The 21,469-nt window shown below is 36.8% G+C and overlaps 1 protein-coding gene across 1 annotated transcript in view; it reads right to left on the reverse strand.

The window, feature by feature from the left end:
* The window catches only part of ANXA10 (annexin A10), a 113,255-nt gene that overhangs the window by 6,361 nt on the left and 85,425 nt on the right, over positions 1 to 21,469 (reverse strand). Inside the window, exons 7-10 of the mRNA XM_006864552.1 lie at positions 15,504 to 15,557; positions 15,313 to 15,406; positions 12,488 to 12,583; positions 5,954 to 6,012 (exon numbers count right to left, since the gene is read on the reverse strand). Of these exons, the coding sequence (XP_006864614.1) occupies positions 5,954 to 6,012; positions 12,488 to 12,583; positions 15,313 to 15,406; positions 15,504 to 15,557 (303 nt within the window). The remainder of the gene's footprint in view (positions 1 to 5,953; positions 6,013 to 12,487; positions 12,584 to 15,312; positions 15,407 to 15,503; positions 15,558 to 21,469) is intronic.

Consider the following 21,469-nt stretch of genomic DNA (forward strand, 5'->3'; position numbering starts at 1 on the left):
GGATCAACTATCAACACTCATAGAAGAAGCAGTCAAGAAATCAAACAAAACATTGCATTAGGTAAATCTGATACAGAAGACCTTTCTAAAGTGTTGAAGAGCAAAGATGTCAGCTTGAAAACTAAGGTATGCCTGACTCAAGCCATGGTATTTTCAATAACCTCATATGGATGTGAAAAGTGGACAGTGAATAAGGAAGGCCATAGAAAAAATTGATGCTTTTGAGTTATGGTGTTGGAGGAGAATACTAAAAGTGCCATGGACTGCCAAAAGGACCAATAGATCCGTTTTGGAAGAAGTGCATCCAGAGTGCTCCTTGGAAGCCAAGATGGCCAAACTTCATCTCTCATACTTTGGATATATTGTCAGGAGGGAGCAGTCACTGGAAAAGGATATCATGTTTGGTAAGGAGGAGGGTCAGAGAAAAAGAGGAAGACCCCCAGTGAGATGGTTTGGCCAAGTGGCAGCATTGATGGACTCAAGTGTGGCAACAGTAGGATCGGGCAGTGTTTCGTACAGCTGGGCATAGGGTCACTATGGGTCGGTACCGACTTGATGGCACCTAACACAGAGGCACCTTGGAAAAAAATGCCTGGCAATATACACCTGAAAAAAAAATCAGCCACTGAAAATCCAGGGGCACCAAGTAGAACTCTGAAATACACTGTTGACTTGACCACAACTGATTGTTTTGGGTCTAAAATAGACTCATCTCCTTTCCTGTAAAAATTTTCTCCTTTTTCTTTATTCCTCATATGCTAGGATCCCTGTCCAAAGAGTCATGTCTCTTACTGTGAATATAGCATCATACCACAATATTTTTCTATATTTTGCTTCTTAAAATTTCCTGTAATCTCTGTTTTTAATGTTACAGCTCTCACTCTGGTCTTAATCATTTCACATTCAGATTCTAGCAGTCTCTCCCTTTTCCCTTTTCCAGCCTTGTTAACTTTCACACTGCTTCCTTACACTGAATTATAAAATACAAATCTGGTCATGTGATTCTCCTATGTAGAAATATATTCCCAGGTACAAAAAAAATTTGAAATATTTTGCTAGACGAATATAGCACAGTAAGACAGAAATTGCATTCCATTAATTATTGAAAAATTACAGATTCTGTTGTTGTTGTGAAGTACTGTCGAGTTGGTTCAAACCATAGCAACCCTGTATAGGGGTTCTGAGGAGCAGCTGGTGAGCTTGAACCGCCGACTTTGCAGTTCAAACGCCTTTGCACTCTGTCGCATTAATCCACAGTGCCACACCAGGACTCCACAGATTCTATTCTAGATAGTTGAAATATTTGCTGATTTAAACTCAAATATTAAAAAAAAAAAAAAAAAAAAAAAAAATGAAAAAAAAAAAAAAAAAACCCACATAAATACATTTCTGTATATTTGACTCAGAAATAGTAGTGAGTAAGTTGATTACTGGAGTCTTGGTGGCACTTTAAGATAAGCATCAAACTGCTAACCACAAGGTTGACAGTTCCAACCTATCAGTCACTCAGCAGGAGAAAGATAAGGCTTTCTGATCCAGTAGAGAGATTCAGAGTCTCAAAATCCTATACAGGGCCACTATAAGCTGAAATGGACTCCATGGTAGTAGGTAGACAGTAGCTGTTGTAGTAGGCGGTTGTGTCATTTTTGACTCATAGCAACTCTGTGTACAACAGAACAAACACTGACCAGTCTTGCACCATCCTCACAATCATTCTTATGTTTGAACCCATTGTTGCTGTCACTGTGCTGATCTATCTCCTTGGGGAATCTTCTTTTTCACTAATCCTTCACTTTATCAAGCTTGATGCCCTTCTCCACTGTTGTTGTTAAGTGCTGTCAAGTTGGCTCCGACCCACAGTGATCCTGAATAGGGTTTCCAAGGAGTAGGTGAGATTGAACCTCCAACCTTGACTTTTAAACAACTCTGCAGTCTGACACATTAGTCCAGAGCACTAAACAAGGACTCGCACCAGTTGTTGTTGTTGTTAGGTGCTATCGAGTCGGTACCAACTCATAGCTACCCTATGCACAACAGAACAAAACACTGCCTGGTTCTGGGCTAATCTCACAATTGTTGCCACACTTGAACCCACTTTGCCAGTCCATCTTGCTTGGGGTCTTCCTCTTTTTCTCAGACCCTCCACCTTATCAAACATGATATCCTTCTCCAGTGACTGGTCCCACCTCACAATATGTCCAAAGTATGAGAGACGAAGTTTGGCCATCCTGGCCTCCATGGAGCACTCTGGCTGTTACTTCTTCAAAAACAGATCTGTTGGTTTTTTTTGGCAGCCCATGACACTTTCAATATTCTCCTCCAACACCATAACTCAAATGCGTCAATTCTTCTACGGTCTTCCTTATTCACTGTCCAGCTTTCACATGCCTATGAGGTTATTGAAAATACCATGGCTTGGGTCAAGCGCACCTTAGTCCTCAAACTGATATCTTTGCTCTTCAACACTTTAAAAAGGTTTTGTGCAGCAGATTTGACTAATGCAATACGCCTACATCGTCTGATTTCTTGACTGCTGCTTCCGTGAATGTTGATAGTTGATCCAAGAAGAATGAAGCCCTTGACAACTTCAATATTTTTTCCATTGATAAGAATGTTGTTTATTGGTCTAGTGATGAGGATTTTTGTTTTCCTTACATTGAGATGCAATCCACACTGAAGGCTGTGCTCTTTGATCTTCATCAGTAAATATTTTAAGTCCTATTCAGTTTCAGCAAGCAAAGTTGTATCATCTGCATATCGCAGGTTGTTAATAAGCATTCCTCCAATCCTAATGGCACGTTTTTCTTCATATAACCTAGCTTCTCTGATTATTTGCTCAGCATACAGTTTGAATAAGCATGGTGAATGAATACAACCCTGTGGTATATCTTTCTTAATTTTAAACCATTCCATATTCCCATGTGATGTTTGAAAAACTGCTTCTTGGTCCATATACAGATTCTTCATGAGCACAATTAAGTGTTCTGGAATACTCATACTTTGCAATGTTGTCCATAGCTTGTCATGATCCACATAATTGATAGCCTTTGCATAGTCTAAAGCACAGGTAAACATCTTTCTGGTATTCTCTGCTTTCAGCCAAGATCCATCAGACAACAGCAATGATATTCCTCATTCTACGTACTCTCCTGAATCCAACTTGTACCTCTGGAAGTTCTCTGTCAATGTATGCTTGCAGCTGTTTCTGTATTATCTTTAGTAAAATTTTACTAGCATGGGATATCAAATATATTGTCTGATGATTTCCCCATTCCATTGGCTCACCTCTCTTTGGAATGGGCACAAATATGGATCTCTTCCAATTAGTCGGCCAGATAGTTGTCTTCCAAATTTCTTGGCAAAGATGAGTGAGTACCTCCTGTGCTGGCTCACTTTCTTGAAAGATTTCAATTTTTATTCCATCAATTCCTGGTGCCTTGTTCTTTGTCAATTCCTTCAATGAACTTTGGACTTCCTCCTTCAGTATCATTGGCTCTTTATCATATGCTTCCTCTTGAAATGGTTGAACATCAACCATTTCCTTTTGGTACAGTGACTCTGTGTATTCATCCCATCTTCTTTTGATGCTTTCTGCATCATTAAATAATTTGCCCAAATAATCCGTCAATAACGAAAGTCTAGGCTTGAATTTTTTCAGTTCCCCCAGCTTGAGAAATGCTGAGCTTGTTTTTCCCTTTTGGTTTTCTGACTCCAGATCTTTGCACATTTTGTTGTAATATTTGACTTTTTCTTCTCCAGCTGACCTTTGAAATTTTCTGTTGAGCTCTTGTACCGCCTCATATCCTCCATTTGCTTTAGCATCTCTACGCTGGAGAGCAAGTTTCAGCATCTCTTTTGACATCCATTTTGACCTTTTCCTTCTTTGTTTTCTTACTGACTTTTTGCTTTCTTGCTGTATGATGCCGCACCAGTTGTTGTTTTTGTTGTTAAGTGCCGTCAAGTCTATTCGACCCATTGTTGTTCTTAATGCCATTGGGTCAGTTCCGACCCATAGCAACCCTGTACAGGGTTTCCCAGGCTGTAAATCTTTACCGGAGCAGAAAGGCTGGTAGTTTCTAACTGCTGACCTTAAGGTTCGCAGCCCAATTCGTAACCACTAAGCTACCAGAGCTCCTTATTCGAGACCACCCTTTAAAAGGTTTTCGAGGAACAGCTGGTGAGCTTGAACTACCGTCCTTGCAGTTCACAGGACTTTGCCATTTGGCTCATCAACCCACATAGCTTCACCAATAGATAGTACATAAATGCTTATTTAGAAATCAGCCCCATAGAGTCTTTTCAAGTGGTGTAATCCTGACATCTAGTGGTCAGCAAGCATAATGTACTTTCTAGTGTCAATATTTTGGCTGTGGACATAATAGTTTTCATAATTTGAGATGTGTAAAATGAATGATCTAGTCAAGTTTATATTTTTAGGTTATAGATAATTGTTCACAATGTCCTAAAATCTCAGAGGTCTCATAAGGTTTTCGAGTAATGGGAAAAAAATTTATTACAATATTTTAGGTACAAGATCCTGGTGTGGTATTGTCGATCAGTACAGAACTGCCAACTACAAGATCGGTAGTTCAAATCCAGGAGCTGCTCCTTGGAAACCTTATACAGGATCTCTTTGAATTGGAATGACTCAGTGGCACTTAGGAACAACAACAGTATATAATATAATTTGAACACTTGAATCCTGCTCCTTTTCTTCCTACTCTTTTTTCTTGTAGCACATACATGAGCAGGGTACAGTTTACATTTACTTTTAGAGTCAGTAGCCACATATTTAGGCATATTTGAAACCAGGCTAATTGTGATTATGTTCCCATTTGTGAGGGAAGCTTTATTAGATTGTTCCAGTGGTTAGTTGTTTGAAGAAGGAAACTGGTGAAAGTAACCCATCACGTGCCCCAATACACTATTCTAAATAATATTTTAAAAATCAAGTAAACTCTTCTTAGAAACCAGCTATAAAAATAGCAAAGGAGTTATGTGGTTTGATTTTGTTTTTGTGTTATGGGATTTACATAGGCTCTTCTTGTGCAAAGATTTTTAAAGCTTTAAGACATAATAAAGAAATAAGATATGTAATTATGACATTTATCATGTTTTATAAGTTTCTACACATACTGACTACTTTAAAAATTGTTCTGTAAAAATTATTTTGGGGATAAAATACTCTGATTGTTAAAATTGCTGTGCTAATAATGTATTTTTAAAATAATTGTCTGAATTTTCAAGGCTATGACATGATAATTAGTATCAGATTATTTCTTTTTTCAAATATGCTTCAACCAAATTATGGAAAAGTTGTGCATTTTCTAATGTATGTATGTGGTTGTTTTTTTTTTTTTAAGCAAATGTCCCAAAATATGTGTGACTAAAAAAATAAATAAATAAAATCATAAATTATGAAAAACATTCTGTTTAATTACAAATATAATTTTATAATGTATTGTTGTCAAGTTATCTTTTAAGTACTTTTGGAAAATAAAACTTTGTTTTAAAATAACCACTGATAATATTTTAAGTTTTAAAACATCAAGAGTGTAGTATTCCTTGTAGATAGTTTGTAATATTTTGACATTTTCTATTTGATACCATATGCTTTGTGCTTATATAAATATGATGTGGGAATCTATTGAAAGTTACAAAAGCATTTGGATTTACCATTTTCTGAAGATTCTAAATAGATTCTAAAGCACATGAGGGATATAGAACCCAAAGGAATCAGACTGCCTCAATACCTCAATTTGATACAGGAAGCAGAGGATTATTTTTGGTTGGTGGGTTTCATTTTTGTTGTATAACAAATTTTTCAATTGGATTTGTGCATATTTATATATCAGACCAAGCATTTCAGTCAGCATTTTAATAGTTGAAGTATTATTTTGGAAAAATGGGCACAATTTCTGTAGAAATTAAAACAAGAATGGGTTGTACTTACATGGATTGCACTATATAATCTGTAAGCGAAGTAGGCTGGTTTGTCTTGAATGCAGAGAACTAGGAGAAAACGGAGAAAAAAGACTTTGGGGATAAAATACATATTTTCTTCAGAATTTGAGAAACATAACTTTTTTTGTTGTTGCTATTCTGAATGAGGAATCCTGGTGACACTGTAGGATAAGTTGTTGTTATTAAGTGCCATTGTGTCGGTTCTGACCCATAGCGATCCTGTGGACAGTTAATCCCAGGATCAATAGTTAAACCTACCACCACTTCTCGGGAGAAAGCAGAGGCTTCTGTTCCCGCAAATGATTTACAGCCTCAGAAAATCTATATTGCTGCTGTTTTTAGGAGCTATCGAGTTGGTTTTGCTACATGTTGGTCAGTATACCAACTCAATAGCACGTGACAATAACAACAACATTCTGAATAGTGATTTCGTGAATGTTCAAGGGATGTGGTGCCTTTCATTGTACACTATATTATCATTTCTACCCTTAGAAAACTAGTAAAATCGTGACACTCAGATAAGTATAAAGAAACAATATTATAAAAATTTAATCAAAATTTCATTTAAAAAATGGAAAATCAAAATGTTTCTTTATATATCCTAGTGAAGAAGAATGTATCCAGTCCATATGAAAGTTAAACCAATGGAGCTAGGAAGAAACCCATTATATAGCAACTGTAATGGATTTTTAAGGAGCTCTGGTAGCATAGTGGTTATGAATTGGGATGCAAATCTCACAGTCAGCAGTTCAAAACTACCAGCAGTTCCGTGGGAGAAAGATGAGGCTTTCTGCTCCCGTAAAGATTTACAGCCTCGGAAACCCTATGCAGAGTTGTTATGAGTTGGAACTGACTCCACAGCACATAATAACAGCATAACAGATTTTTATCTTTTTAGGATTCAAGGTAGCATGATGTTGTTGTTTTTAGGTACCATCAATGGTCAGTTTTGATGCTGTGTGGCACAAAAGAACAAAACTCTGACTGGTCCTGTGCCATGTTCTCAACTGTTGTTATGCTGAGCCAACTGCTGCTGCTACTGTGGAGATCCAACTTTTGGGGATCTTCCTCTTTTTTGCAGACCTTTCACTTTACCAAGCATAATGTGCTTCTTCAAGGACTGGTCCCTCCTGAGAACTTGTCCAAATTATGAGAGAGAAATACTCACAATCCTTGCTTTTAAAGATTAAGTACTCCAACTATGGTGGTGGTGGCTGTGTGCCATGGAGTCAGAACCGACTCATAGTGACCCTGTACAGGGTTTCCAAGGCTGGAAATCTTTACAGGAGCAGAAAGCCTCATCTTTCTCCCATGGAACAGCTGGTAGTTTTGAACTGCTGACCTTGCAGTTCACAGCCCGAGTCAGAACCACTGCGCTACCAGAGCTCCTTCTACTATACTTATTCCTGTTTGTTCTTGTGGCAGGTCATGGTACCTTCAATCTTCTTCTTCGACACCACAACTCAAATCCATCAATTCTGCTATTCATTGTCCAAGTTTTAAATGCACATGAGACTATTGAAAATCTCATTGCTTGGGTCAGGTGTGCCTTAGTTCTCAAACTGTTTTCTTTGCTGGTGAACACTTTAAAAAAGTCTTATGCAGCAGATTTGCCTAGTGTAAAACATTGTTGGATTTCTTTGTGGATCGAAGCAAAATGAAGTCTTTGACAACTTTACTCTTGTCTCCATTTATCATAATTGATTATTGCTTCAGTTGTGAGAATGTTTTCTCTGCATTTAGGTGCAATATATACTGAAGTCTGTGGTCTCTGATCTTCATCACTAAGTATTTTAAGTTTTCTTCTCTTTAAGCAAGTAATGTTGTATCCTCTGCATATTGCAGGTTGCTAATGAGTCTTCCTCCAATCCTGGTGCCACATTCTTCTTTATATAATCCCATTTCTTAGACTGTTTGCTCAGCATACAGATTTAATAAGTATGGTGAAAGGATCCAACCCTATCAGACACTTTTCTTGAGTTTAAACCATTCATTGTACTCTTGATCTGTTTGAAAGACTGCTTTTTGGTCTATGTTCTTCATGAGCACCGATAAATTATCTGGAATACCTACTCCTGGCAATATTATCCATAGTTTGTCATGATCCACACAATCAAAAAGCCTTTGCATAGTTAATAAAGCACAAGTAAACATTTTTTTTGTGTGTGTGTTCTATGCTTTCAGTCAATATTAATTTGACGTCATCAGTGATATCCCTCATTCCATGGCCTCTCCTGAATCTGACTTAAATTTCTGGCAGTTCTTTGTGGCTGTACAGTTGTAGCCATTTTTTAATTAATCAGCAAAATTTGCCTTGTTTGTGCTATTCACATTGTTTGATGATTTTCACATTCTGTTGGATTACTCTCTTTGGAATGGGCAGACATATGAATCTCTTCCAATACATTGGCCTGGTAAGTGTTTTCCAGATTTCCTGGCATAAAAAAGTGAGTGCCTCCAGTGTTGCATCAATTTGATGAAAGATATCAATTTGCATTCCATAAATTCCTGGAGACTTGTTTTCACAGTTTAGACTCCTTCCTACAATGCCATCAGTTCTTGGTCATATGTGACTTCTTGCAATGGTTAAACATTGGACATTTATTTTAGATTCAATGCCTCTTGTGTCTACCTTCCAACTTATTTTGATGTTTTTGGCATCATTCAATATTTTGCCCATAGAATCCTTCAATATTGCAAGTTGAGGTTTACATTTTTTTTCAGTTCTTTCAGCTTTTGTAATGCTGAGTGTGGTCTTCTCTTTTGTTTTTCTAACTCCAGGTCTTTGTACCTTTGATTATAATAATTGACTTTTTCTTCTTGAGCCACCCTTTGAAGTTTTATGTTTATCACTTGTACTTCTTCATTTCTTCCATTTGCTTTAGCATCTCTATGCTGGAGAGCAAATTCCAGAGTCTCTTTTGACATCCATTTTGATTTTTACTTTCTTTCCTGTCTTTTTAATGACCTTTCTTTTTTCTTCTATGATGTTCTTGATGTCATCCCACAACTCTCCTACCTTTGGTCATTAGTGTCTAATGTTGTTTTTGCAATTGTCTCTAATTTCACGTTGGATATATTCAAGGTCATATATTAGCTTTCATGTACTTGTTTTAATTTTTTTCAGTTTCAGCCTGAACTTGCATATGAACAATTGATGGTCTATTCCAGTCTGCCCCTGGCCTTGAGTTGGTTGGTGATGTTAAGCTTTTCTATCATCTTTTCCCACACAGGTAGTCCATTTGATTTCTGTGAATTTCTTCTGGTGAAGTCCATGTGTATAGTCATCTTTTATATTTTTTAAAAAAGGTATTTTCAGTGAATGACTCATTAGTCTTGCAAAATTCTATCATATGAACTCCAAAATCATTTTTATTACCAACAACTACCAACTACTGATTCTTCTTCTTTGTTCCTAACCTTCACATTCCAGTAATCACTAGTAATTTTCAATACACCTTGATTACATGATTACATGTTTGTTCAATTTCAGATTGAAAAAGATGGTAGCATTCTTCAATTTCATCATCCATCACAGGTTTTAATGGGTGGTGCGTAAATTTGAGTGATAAAGGTAATAATTCGATTTTCTTATAGGCATTTGGATTTTATCTTATCATAGATAACATTGTACTTCAAGATGGATCTTGAAGTTTTCTTTTTGACAATGAATGCTACACCATTCCTTTTCAATGTGTCATCCCAGATCTAGTCAACCATATGATTGTTAGGTTCAAAATGGCTAATAACAGCTCATTTTAGCTCTAACACCTAGAATGGAGTCTTGGTGTGGCACTTTGGGTTAATGCACTTGATTTCAAAGTTGGTTTGAACTGCAAGGTCAGTGGTTCAAGCCCATCTGCCCCTCTTCAGAAACACTATACAGGGTCACTATGGGTTGGAACAGACTCGACAGCACTTAGAAACAACAACAATACATAGGACATTGATGTTTATGTATTCCATTTCATTTTGACAGCTTCCAGTTTTCCTAGATTCACACTTAGCACTTTCCATATTCCAATTAGTAATGGATGTTTGCCGCTGTTTTCTCTTATTTTGAGTTTTGCCCCCCTTGCTAATGAAGGTTTCAAAAGCCTTACTCTAATCACATCATCAAGGTCAACTCCATTTTGAGGAAACTGCTCATCTTCTGACACCATTGTACTTTTCATAACATTTTCCTCTTCAGGCACCATATCTGACAATGATTCACTGCTGTTCATAAGGTTTTCTGTGGCTAAACATTCAGATGAAGTCTGTCTCTTTATTTTTATTTAGTCTGTCTGAGTCTGGAAGCTTAGATGAAAATTCTCCATCGTGGGTGAACCTTCTAGTATGTAAAATCTAGGTAGCAGAGCATCACAGCCTCACAGAAACATGTAAGCCATCACAGGATGATAAAAAGTGACAGACAAGCAGTGCCAATATGGCCTAGCCTAAACCAATTTGTTTGTCTACCCTTGAAGACTTAGGAGGTTGAGAACATTTGGTAAGAATTTGTGTTGACTACAACCGCTTTGGAATCCTGGTGTGGCGCTGTTGGTTAATGCGCCAGACTGCAAAGCCATTTGAACTACAAGGTCAGTGGTTCAAGCTCACCACCTTCTCCTTGGAAACCATATACAGCATTGCTATGGGTTGGAATTATCTCAACAGCACTTAACAACAACAACAAACAAACACTTTAGACTAATTTTAGAACTCATCAGATCAAAATTGCTATCTCATTAGCGTATCCTAGTGTTGTTCTGTTGTTGCCTTTGATGAATACTATTAATTGACTATTGTTGTTGTTAAATGCTGTCAAGTCAGTTCTGACTCATAGCAGCCATGCATAGGGTTTCCTAGGAGAGGCTGGTGAGTTTGAACTGCCAACTTGTGGTTCAAACTGACCTTGCAATCCAGTGCTTTTTCCTACAGTACCACACTAGGACTCATAATTGATTATAGTCATTGAATAGTATACATTTGAATGAATGAATGAATGAATTATGCATTCTAAATTAGCAGTTTTTAGGCAAAATCAAATCATCATAATGATGTTTTCTCTATAGTTGACGTAATTATTTTAGGTTGTGAAACATGCCTCCAAGGTTTTTAGTTATAAAAAATTACTCTTCAGTCCCTGCTAGAACTCATTAAGGACAGAAAATTGGTTGTTGTACTTTCACTGTTCCATTTGCAGTGAGTAAATCAGTGACCAGAACAGTATGTGCTCACTAAATGTGTATTTACTGAATTAATGAATCAGTTGCAACATTTTCTAGTACTCATGTTGTCCAGTATTTCTTCTCTGATGACTGTTGCTTGTTTTTGGCTATGGTTTATGGAGATTATGTAAATTTGTTGTCTGTTAGCTGACATCCTATGATGCAGTCATTTAGCCCCTAGCTTTTCTTTTATAAAATGAGGGCCTTTAATTCATGATTCTCAAATTTCATTGATAATTTGCTGGAATGTCTGTACATTCTTCTCAGAAAACCACACACACAGAAATATTCATATTTTACATATTATCTCAAGGATGTTACAAAATGCTTGGAAGCATCTTCAGCAATCTCTCATTTAATACCCTATTTAATATATAAAGATCTTGTTATCTTTCAGCTCCCATCACAGATTTATGAATAACTCCAAAGTATTTGTAAATAGAGTCTGCCGTGTCTTAGAAAAGGAGGAAAATATGCCTCTCTCAGGATAACCTGTAGAAATCACTAATAGGTAAAAACTTGGTAAATCCCTTTTATGGTAGGATGTACTCTTGAAAGCAAGTTTATTAGCGAGGGGTGGTTTTAAAAAGCATATACACACACACATACACAAACATTCCTGTTCCTCTTGGAATAAAGCCAATCATATTGCTGGTATTTTTCTGTTCTTGAACAAGAAAATGTCAGTCAGTTAAAATAAAGTAGATTTGAAAACCCAACTATTAGGATGGGATATTAGTTTATTAAAGTCATCACATCACACTGTCAGTTTAGATTTTGTATCAGTAGCTGATATACTTCCCTTCTACACAGTATATCAGTCAAATAGTAAAACTCAGGGGAAAAAAAGATTCATCATGCACACATGTGTTTGCAACTTAATGAAATCAGAGTCAGTTGAGTCATTTAGGGTCAGATTACTCAATAAGCAAAGTAAGCCTGGGTTTACTTCTGTTTACTTACTCATCTATAGTATATGATTTCACATAAGTTTCCAGATTAGAAAGTAAGCACAAGTAATCCTATGCTCACCTTGCTCACTGAATAATTCTTGCTAGTCAGGGACTATGCATTTGAAAAGAAGCTTTGATTCTGGAAAAAGGGGCTGTAAGTTTGGGAGAAACAGATGACAACCATAATTTGAAACAGTTTCACCATATCTTTGATATAGAGAAAAATGTATAATTGTTCACTACAGATGATCTGGTAAATAACATCAGCATTGTGCTTACCTTACCTATTAGAAACCCACCCCTGGGTTTGTTATTGACTAAAAGGTCAGTTGTACACCAGGTGATTTATTTACTCACCAATGGCAACTAGAAGCTGCTGAAGGTATCCATCATAACATTCATTTATGTTGTCTACTATGTCTTGCCCAGAAATATCTTGAAATGCCTGAAAAACTTCAACAAATTTATGAAATTCAAAAGAGATTTTGTATATGTTATAAATTTAAAATACCCATCGTAGCATGATAAAAATAAACATTCCCCAAGATAATTGAAAATGCTACAGTTACCATTTCCTAAAATAATTGAAAATACTATTGCTATCAAATACTATTGCTTTCAGAAGTCATAGAAATAAATGCAAACATTCTTAATAGTTGTTAATAGGCATTGAGTCAGTTCAAACTCATAGCAAACCTGTATAAGTCTTCCAAGGAATGGCTATATTTAGAGCACAATTGACATTTCCACTGGGAGCCACTACCTCACTGCTAATTTAAATTGAGGGAAAACACATGGTCTGGCATTATATATCAGACATTTGTTTAAGACAACACCACCACTCATCTGTCAGTTTGTCATACTGTGGTGGAGTGTGTGTTGCTGTGATTCTGGAAGCTATGTCCCGAGTATTTTAAACACCTGCAGGGTCACCCAAGGTGGACAGGTTTCAGATGAGCTTCCAGATGAGGACAGACTAGGAAGAAGGAGAGAGGAAATACATCCAAAAATTTAGTCACTGAAAACCTTATGAATAGCAGAGAAACACTATCAGATACAGTGCCAGAAAATGAGCCCCTGAGGTTAGAAGGCACTCAAAATGCGACTGGGGAATTGCTTCTGCCTCCAAGTAGAGTTGGCCTTGATGACCTGAATGGAGTAAAGCCTGTAGAAGTAAAGCCCTCAGGACCTTTATCTGCTTATGGGGCAAAACTCAAAATGAGGAGAATCAGCTGTAAACATCCATTAATAATCAGAACATGGAAGGTACGAACTATGAATCTAGGAAAATTGGAAATTGTCAAAACTGGAATAGAATGTATAAACATTGGTATCTTAGGCATTAGCAAGCTGAAATGGACTGTTATTGGCCATTTTGAATCTGGCAACCACATGGCTTACTATGCCGGGAATGACAAATTGAAGAGGAATGGTGTTGCATTCATAGTAAAAAAAGAACTTATGTCATAAGGTACAACAGCTGTATGTAATAAGATAATGTCTAGGGACCTACAGGGAAGACTAGTTAATACCACTATTATTAAAATTTATGCATCAACCACTAAAGCCAATAAAGATAAAATAGAAAAATTCTACCAACTTCTTCAATCTGAAATTGATCAAACATGAAATCAAGATGTACTGATCATTACTGGTGATTGGAATACAAAGGTTGGGAGCAAAGAGGAAGGATTAGTAGTTGGAAAATATGGCCTTGGTGATAGAAATGATACTGGAGATCACATGATAGAATTCTGCAAAACCAGTAATTTTTTCATTTCAAATATCTTTTTTAAACAGTATAAGAGACAACTATACATATGGACCTCACCAGAAGGAATACACAGAAATCAAATTGATTACATCTGTGGAAAGAGAGCATTGAAAAGTTCCATATCATCAGCCAAAACAAGGCCGGGGGCAGATTGTGTAACAGACCAACAATTGCTCATATGAAAATTAAACTGAAGCTGAAGAAAATGAAAACAAATCCATGAGAACTAAAATATGACCTTGAATATATCCCACCTGAATTTAGAGATTATCTGAAGAACAGATTTGATACATTAGACAAGAAAGTCTGAAGACCAGAAGAATTGTGGGATGACATCAAGAACATCATACAGAAAGAAAGCAAAAAGTCATTAACAAGACAAGGAATAAATTAAAAATCAAAATGGATGTCAGAAGAGACGCTTAAGCTTGCTCTCCTGCATAGAGATGCTAAAGCAAATGGAAGAAATGAGGATGTACAAGAGCTGAACAGAAATTTCAAAGGTCAGCTTGAGAAGACAAAGTCAAATATTACAACACAATGTGCAAACATCTGGAGTCAGAAAAGCAAAGGGAAAAACATGCTAAGCATTTCTGAAGCTGAGGGAACTGAAGAAAAAATCCAAGCCTCGACTTTGGTTATTGAAAGGATTCTCTGGGCAAATTATTGAATGATGTACAAAGCATCAAAAGGAAGAATGTAGAAGAATTGCCTCTTTTGAATTATAGTGTTGGAGGAGAATATTGAAAGTGCCATAAACTACCAAAAACACAAACAGATCCGTGTTGGAAGAAGGGCAGCCAGAGTGCTCCTTGGAGGCCAGATGGTCAGACGTCATCTCTCACACTTTGATCATACTGTCATGAGGGATCAGTCACTGGAGAAGGATATCATGTTTGGTAAGGTGGAGGGTCAGAGGAAAAGAGGAAGACCCCCAACGAGATGGATTGGCCAAGTGGCAGCATCAATGGGCTCAAGCATGGCAACAATAGTGAGGTTGGCCCAGGATCAGGCAGTGTTTCATTATGCTGTGCATAAGGTCGCTATGGGTTGGTACTGACTCGATGGCACCTAACAACAACAACAACATATCTCTATAAGAGTCCTGCAGTGCCACTGTGGGTCAATATGCTGGACTACAACTTTGGTTTGATTCGCAATATCAACAGTTCAAATTCACCAGTAGCTTCTCGGAAACCCTATACAGGGTCGCTATAGGTCAGAACCGACTAGACGGCACTTGACAACAACAACAACATATCTGTATAAACATGATTCAAAATAAGTTTCTTTGAAATAATTTTTTTCCCACTACTGTGCAACTTTTCTGATGTTGTTTCATTTTTTGTTAGCTACTTGGTTTTTAATATTATATAATCAGCTTGAAATAAATCCAATTAACAGTTACCCAGACACAGCTGTTGGCAACTCTTGTTGCACAGGATCATTTGCAGAATGCTTTTGTGTTCTCCTGTGTTTCTCTGGCAGGCTTCCCATAGGACCTGAAACCATCATACAGTCGGTAAGTAGTATCACAAGCGCCCCAGAGCATTTTACCAAAGATTCTTTACAGTCACTGTAATAACTGGTTCTAGTTACCGTTGCATCCTGAACAGCCATAGCGAGGTCTGTATTTCCTTCCTCTCTGGTTCCCTGCAAAGGAAGCAAAGGTTTCCCTTAATTAGTGTTCTATTTGACCATCCACTGTAGCACTATTGGGACAAAAAACCTTTGAACCAATAAACATAACAGGTAGTTCCTGAAAAAAATGTTATCATTATTCAAATTAAGGCAGTCTCTGGTTTTTGAATACTTTATGAAATAATATATATGATTTTTTAAATGAAGGTTTTCAAAAAGGTGTTGAGGTGTTTCTCATGTCATTTCTGTCATCAACCTGATCACCAACTGCCTAAATAGCATATAATCTGTGTGGGATTTAACATTGTTAGGGTGAAAATGCAGAGAAAGGATGAGTGATGAGAGATTTGTTGTTTTTGTTAGGAGCCATCAAGTCGATACTGACCCATAGTGACCTTATACACAGCAGAACGAAACACTGCCCGATCCTGGGCCAACCTCACTATTGTTACCAAGCTTGAGTCCATCGATGATGCTACTTGGCCCATCCATCTCATTGGGGGCCTTCTTTTTTTTCTCTCACCCTCCATCTTACCATACATAGGACCCCATATACTACTGGTGGGAATGTAAAATCATATTGTCACCTTGGAAAACAGTATGCCACATCCTCAAGAAAGCTGGAAATGGACATACCATATGCTCAATCAGCCCCACTACTAGGTATGTATCTAAGATAATATGAGCTGTGGCACAAATTTGCATACTCATGTTCATTTAATCACTATATCAAAGTAGCCAAGAGATGAAAGCAACGTAAATGTCAAAATACTAAAGAATGGAGAAACAAACTATGGTACATGCACAATGGAATATTCTGCAACATAAAAGACTAAAAATGAATCTGTGAAAAACCTCAAAGCATGGATGAACCCAGGATACATTATGCTGAATGAAATTAATCACAAAAGGACAAATATTATATAAGCACCATTTGACCATTATATAAATATCAAGAAATTGTTTTACACAAAAAGAAATATTATTTGATGGGACAGGAATGGATAGTAAATCACTAACTAGAAGACAGACGCATTTTAACTCGGATGAAGGGAAGGCAATACATAATATGAAGGAAGTCAGAAAAAAGTGATGAAGGCAAAGGAAAACACTTGAAAAAGTACAAAAGTTAAAGACAGCATAGGTAAATAACATATACCAATCTGAGATAATACTAATCTCTGAATGCTGAATCCATGGAAGTTGAATAGATATGGGAGGAGAATGCAACGATGCTATTGTGCTGTTGTTAAGTGTCATTGAGTCGGTTCCAAACTATAGCAACCCTGGAAAGTGTTTCCAAGGAGCAACTGCTGTGCTTGAACTGCTGACTTTGAGGTTCAAACAGGCTTTTCAGTTCAGCGCATTAACCCACAGCCCCACACCAGGAGTCCCATACCAGTACTCCAATGCAACTATATCCATGATTATAAGAAGGTTTGACAGAGGATATTTCTACATATATATGTACCTATACTGGTGTGGCACTGCAGGATAATGCATTGGACCACAAGACCAGTGGTTCAAACTTACCTGCCATTACGCAGAAACCCTAGACAGGGTTGCTATGAGTCAGAACCAACTCGCGAACACTTAACAACTACAATAACAAATACTGAAAATATAACCATGAGTATAGCAGGTTACGATGCTGTTGTTAGGTGCCATCTAGTCATTTTGACTAATAGCATCCCCATGCAAACCAGAATGAAACCTTGCCTGGTCCTGCCCCATTCTCACAATTCTTGTTATGCTACTGCCATCATATCAATCCATTTGTTGAGTCTTCCTCTTTTTCGCTGACCCTCCACTGTACCAATCTTGATGTCCTTCTCCAAGGATTGGTTCCTCTAACAACATGTCCCAAGTATGTGATACAAAGTCCCACCATCTGGCTTCTGAGGAACATTATGACTGCACATGTTCCAACACGTGTCCTTCTGGCAGTCCAAGGTACCTTCAATATTATTCTCCAACATCTTAACTCAAATGTATCAAGTTTTCTACAATCATCCTTATTCATTATCCAACTTTCACATGTGTATGAGGCTATGGAAAAAATCATGTCTTGGGCCAAGTGCACCTTAGTCCCCAAACAGATATATTTGTTATTGAATACTTAAAGAGGTTGTATGCAGCAGATTTGCCTAGGTAACATGTTATTTGGTTTCTTGACAGCTGCTTCCATGAATGTTGATTGTGGATTCAGGCAAAATGAAGTCTTTGACAACTTCAATCTTGTCTCCGTTTATCATAATGTTATTTATTGGTTCAATTGTGGGGACTTCTGTTTTCTTTACATTTAGGTTCAATCCATACTGATCTTCATCAATAAACATTTTAAGTCCTTTTTGATTTCAGCAAGCAAGGTTGTATCATCTGCATATCACAGATTGTAAATTAGGCTTCATAAAATCATGATGCCATATTCTTCTTCACATCATCCATCTTTCTGGATTATCTTCTCAGCATACAGGTTGAATACTTATAAGGAATATTTTCATATTCTGGAACTATATTTGACGATGTTTCATTGCTATTCATAAGACTTTCAGTGGCTAAATATTCAGATGAAGACTGCCTTTCCTACTTCCTACCCTGTCTAATTCTGGAAGCTCTGCTGAAAGCTGCCCAGTATGGGTGACCCTGCTGTGCTTAAAATACCAGTGGCATAGCTTCCAGAATCAGCGCAATAGGCAAGCCACCATGGTATGACAAATTGACAGGTAAGTGATGGAATCTACAAGGTAGTAATTTTTTATTAGTTGATAGATAATTAGATCTTTGTAAATCCACTTAATAAAATGGATTTGCATTTATAGGAAATGCTGTGAGTAAGTTTAATGATTAACATTAATATTTTAAGTATGTGTTCTGATTGGGTTGTTTCCTTATTAGAAATAGTACTATCAGAAAACACTTTATAGATTAAATAAAAGTTCTTCTTTCACTATGTCATAGTTTCAAAACTATGACAATGATTTTAAACACTTTCCATTTTTGAATACCTTAAGTCTCCTAGGCTCTAATTCTCCTCATTTTTATTAATTCGCATGCATACACATTCAAATTATGTCAGTATAATCATGATGTACAGCTATGGACAGCCTTTAGTTTGCTTCTGAAACGGAAGATGTACCTTTTAAAAGTGAAGGTCATGTTTATAACAACTGAATAATTGCAGACTATTAGTATAGTAGGGAAGTGAGAGAAAAATGATGTCATATGTCTTAATGTACACATTAATAGCCTGAATCTTAGAAAGGTTATGTGACAAATCCAAGGACAAGCAACTGAAATATATAATAAAAATAACAAGAAGAAAAGCTACTTACTTTGTTTTACACAGAATGTATCATATACATAAGTCAGAAAGTATTGCTACAAAACCATAGAAAACTTGATTAAACAAAACTATCCTAATGTGAAGCTATTTTTTTTTTTTTCATTACATATCATAAGACTTGCCTCTTATACTTTAGACATGTTATAAGGAAGGACTAGTCCATTAAGGATAGTCCAATAAGGATATCACTTGACAAAGTGAAGAGTCAATTAAAAAAAAGGAAGACATCCAAGGAGAAGGAATGACAGTGAAAACAACAACAATGAGCTCAAACTTAACAACTATCGTGAGGATGGCAAGGACAAGGCAGTGTTTTCTTCTGTCATACATAGGGTCACTATAAGTACAAACCTACTGGACAGCTTCTAACATCAACAAAAAGCAGATTCACTAGGTAGCCACTGTTCCACTGTTTTGATTGGATCTTTTTTTTTTTTTTTTTAATAGTTAGGGAGTTTATTATGGAAGTTAACAGGTTATAATTCAGGGTCATAAATATTCAGGGCACAGCCGTTCCAGTCAGCTGTTAATTAATGCCCATAGGATACATGACTCCATCATAAGCCTCAGCCTGCATGTACTCAGCTCTTGCTCTATGGGTCCACAAACTTAGGTCCACCACTTAAGTGTCTGGAGACACTCTACCCTACAAGCAACTTTTCTGCCCAGAGTCACTCAGCTCTGCTTGCTCTGTGGGCTTGAAAGTCCACTGTTTTGTCTCGTGTTTTATTTCTTGGTTCTGCTGCTACTGCTTCTGTGCCACTCCTCTGGTGTCACAGCTTTCCATCCCTGGGTCAAGGAAGCTGAATAAGCAGGGATCTCAGGATCCACAAGACAAGCTCCACTCCTTACTCTTCTTTTTTGGTGGTAGTGAGACCACCCGCTCCTGCTTCTGAGATGTCTCACTTTAAATCCATACTAAAGTTTCAAGTTTTTACAATTGTAATTAATTCTGTTAGCAACCACAGCTGAATCACATCATCCTATCAGAATCTTCTGCCACTTTCTTTTACCCAGGTCCAGTAGGGAAGAAATGTTGTTTGGTGGGAGTTACAGACTATGACTACAAGAGACATATATGGTTTTAATAGATGGTTACAGACCTTCTTCATTGTATATCTCATTTATTAACACATTTCAACTTATTATCAGGCTTATAGTTTTCCCAATGAGCACTAGAAATTTTTGTAAAATGGCAAAAAAAAAAAAAAAAATGTAGTTACACTTCAGACATAGCTAGTGTTTGGAAAAAAATTATAGAAATGAAATTTTTGCATGATTTATAATTCCTCCTCAATCTGGTTTTATAATTTTCCATTTAATCAAGTGTCTTTTTTATTTTCAGTAAAATTATATTGTGATATTTTATATAAGTTATCTAAAATTAGGGAAGGTGCGCACCAGGATTGTATTCTTTTACCATACTTATTCAATCTGTATGCTGAGCAAATAATCTGAGAAGATGGAGTATATGAACAAAAATGTGCCATTAGGATTGGAGGAAGATTCATTAACAAGTGGCAATATGTTGATGATACAACCTTGCATACTGAAAGTGAAGAGGACTTTAAATACTTACTGATGAAGATCACAGACCCCACCTTTAGGTATGTGTTACATCTCAGTGTAAGGAAAACAAAAATCTTCACCACTGGATCAATAAACAGCATCCATATAAATAGAGAAAGATTGAAGTTATCAAAGACTTCATTTTACTGGGATCAACCATCAACACTCATGGAAGCAACAGTCAAGAAATCAAAAGACATATTGCATTAGGCAAACCTGTTACACAAGATCTCCTTAAAGTGTTGAAGAGCAAAGAGGTCAGTTTGAGGACTCAGGTGCTTGTGATACAAGCCATGATATTTTCAAAAACTTCACATGCATGCAAAATTTGGACCGTCAATAAGAAAGACTGTAGAAGAATTGATGCATTTGAGTTATGGAGAATACTAAAAGTATCATGGACTGCCAAAAGAATAAACAGATCCATGTTGAAAGAAGTGCAGGCAGAATGCTCCTTGGAAGCCAAGATGGCCAGGGTTTCTCTGTTGTACTTCAGACATACTATCAAGAGAAGTCATTGGAGAAGAATATCATGATTTGTAAAGTGGAGCATTGGACAAAAAGAGGAAAACCCCCAACGAGTTGTAGTGGCACAATGGCAGCAACAATAGTCTCAAACATAGCAACAAGAGTGAAGTTGATGTAGTACTAGGCAGTGTTTCATTCTCTTGTGCTTAGAGTCACTATGAGTTGGTACAGACTCAGTAGCACCTAACAACAACATGCTTCCAACTACACCTTGTTTATTAATAAAGTAAAACAAGAGCAAACATCATTGTAAATTAGCAATCTTTAAAAACAATTATAAAGCATATAAATATATCACATAAGAAAGAAGTCAAGACCTTCACCTCACACCTTATACAAAACCAACTCAACATGGATTAAGGACCTAAATGTGAATCCCAGAATTATGAAGGCCATCAATGAAAAACTCGGAACAAATGTGAGGGCATTAATTCTGGGAATACACGGACTACAAAACATTTTGAAAACCACACAAACAAAA

This window comes from Chrysochloris asiatica, unplaced genomic scaffold, assembly GCF_000296735.1.
Source record: "Chrysochloris asiatica unplaced genomic scaffold, ChrAsi1.0 scaffold00066, whole genome shotgun sequence".
In the NCBI taxonomy this organism is placed as follows: Eukaryota; Metazoa; Chordata; class Mammalia; order Afrosoricida; family Chrysochloridae; genus Chrysochloris; species Chrysochloris asiatica.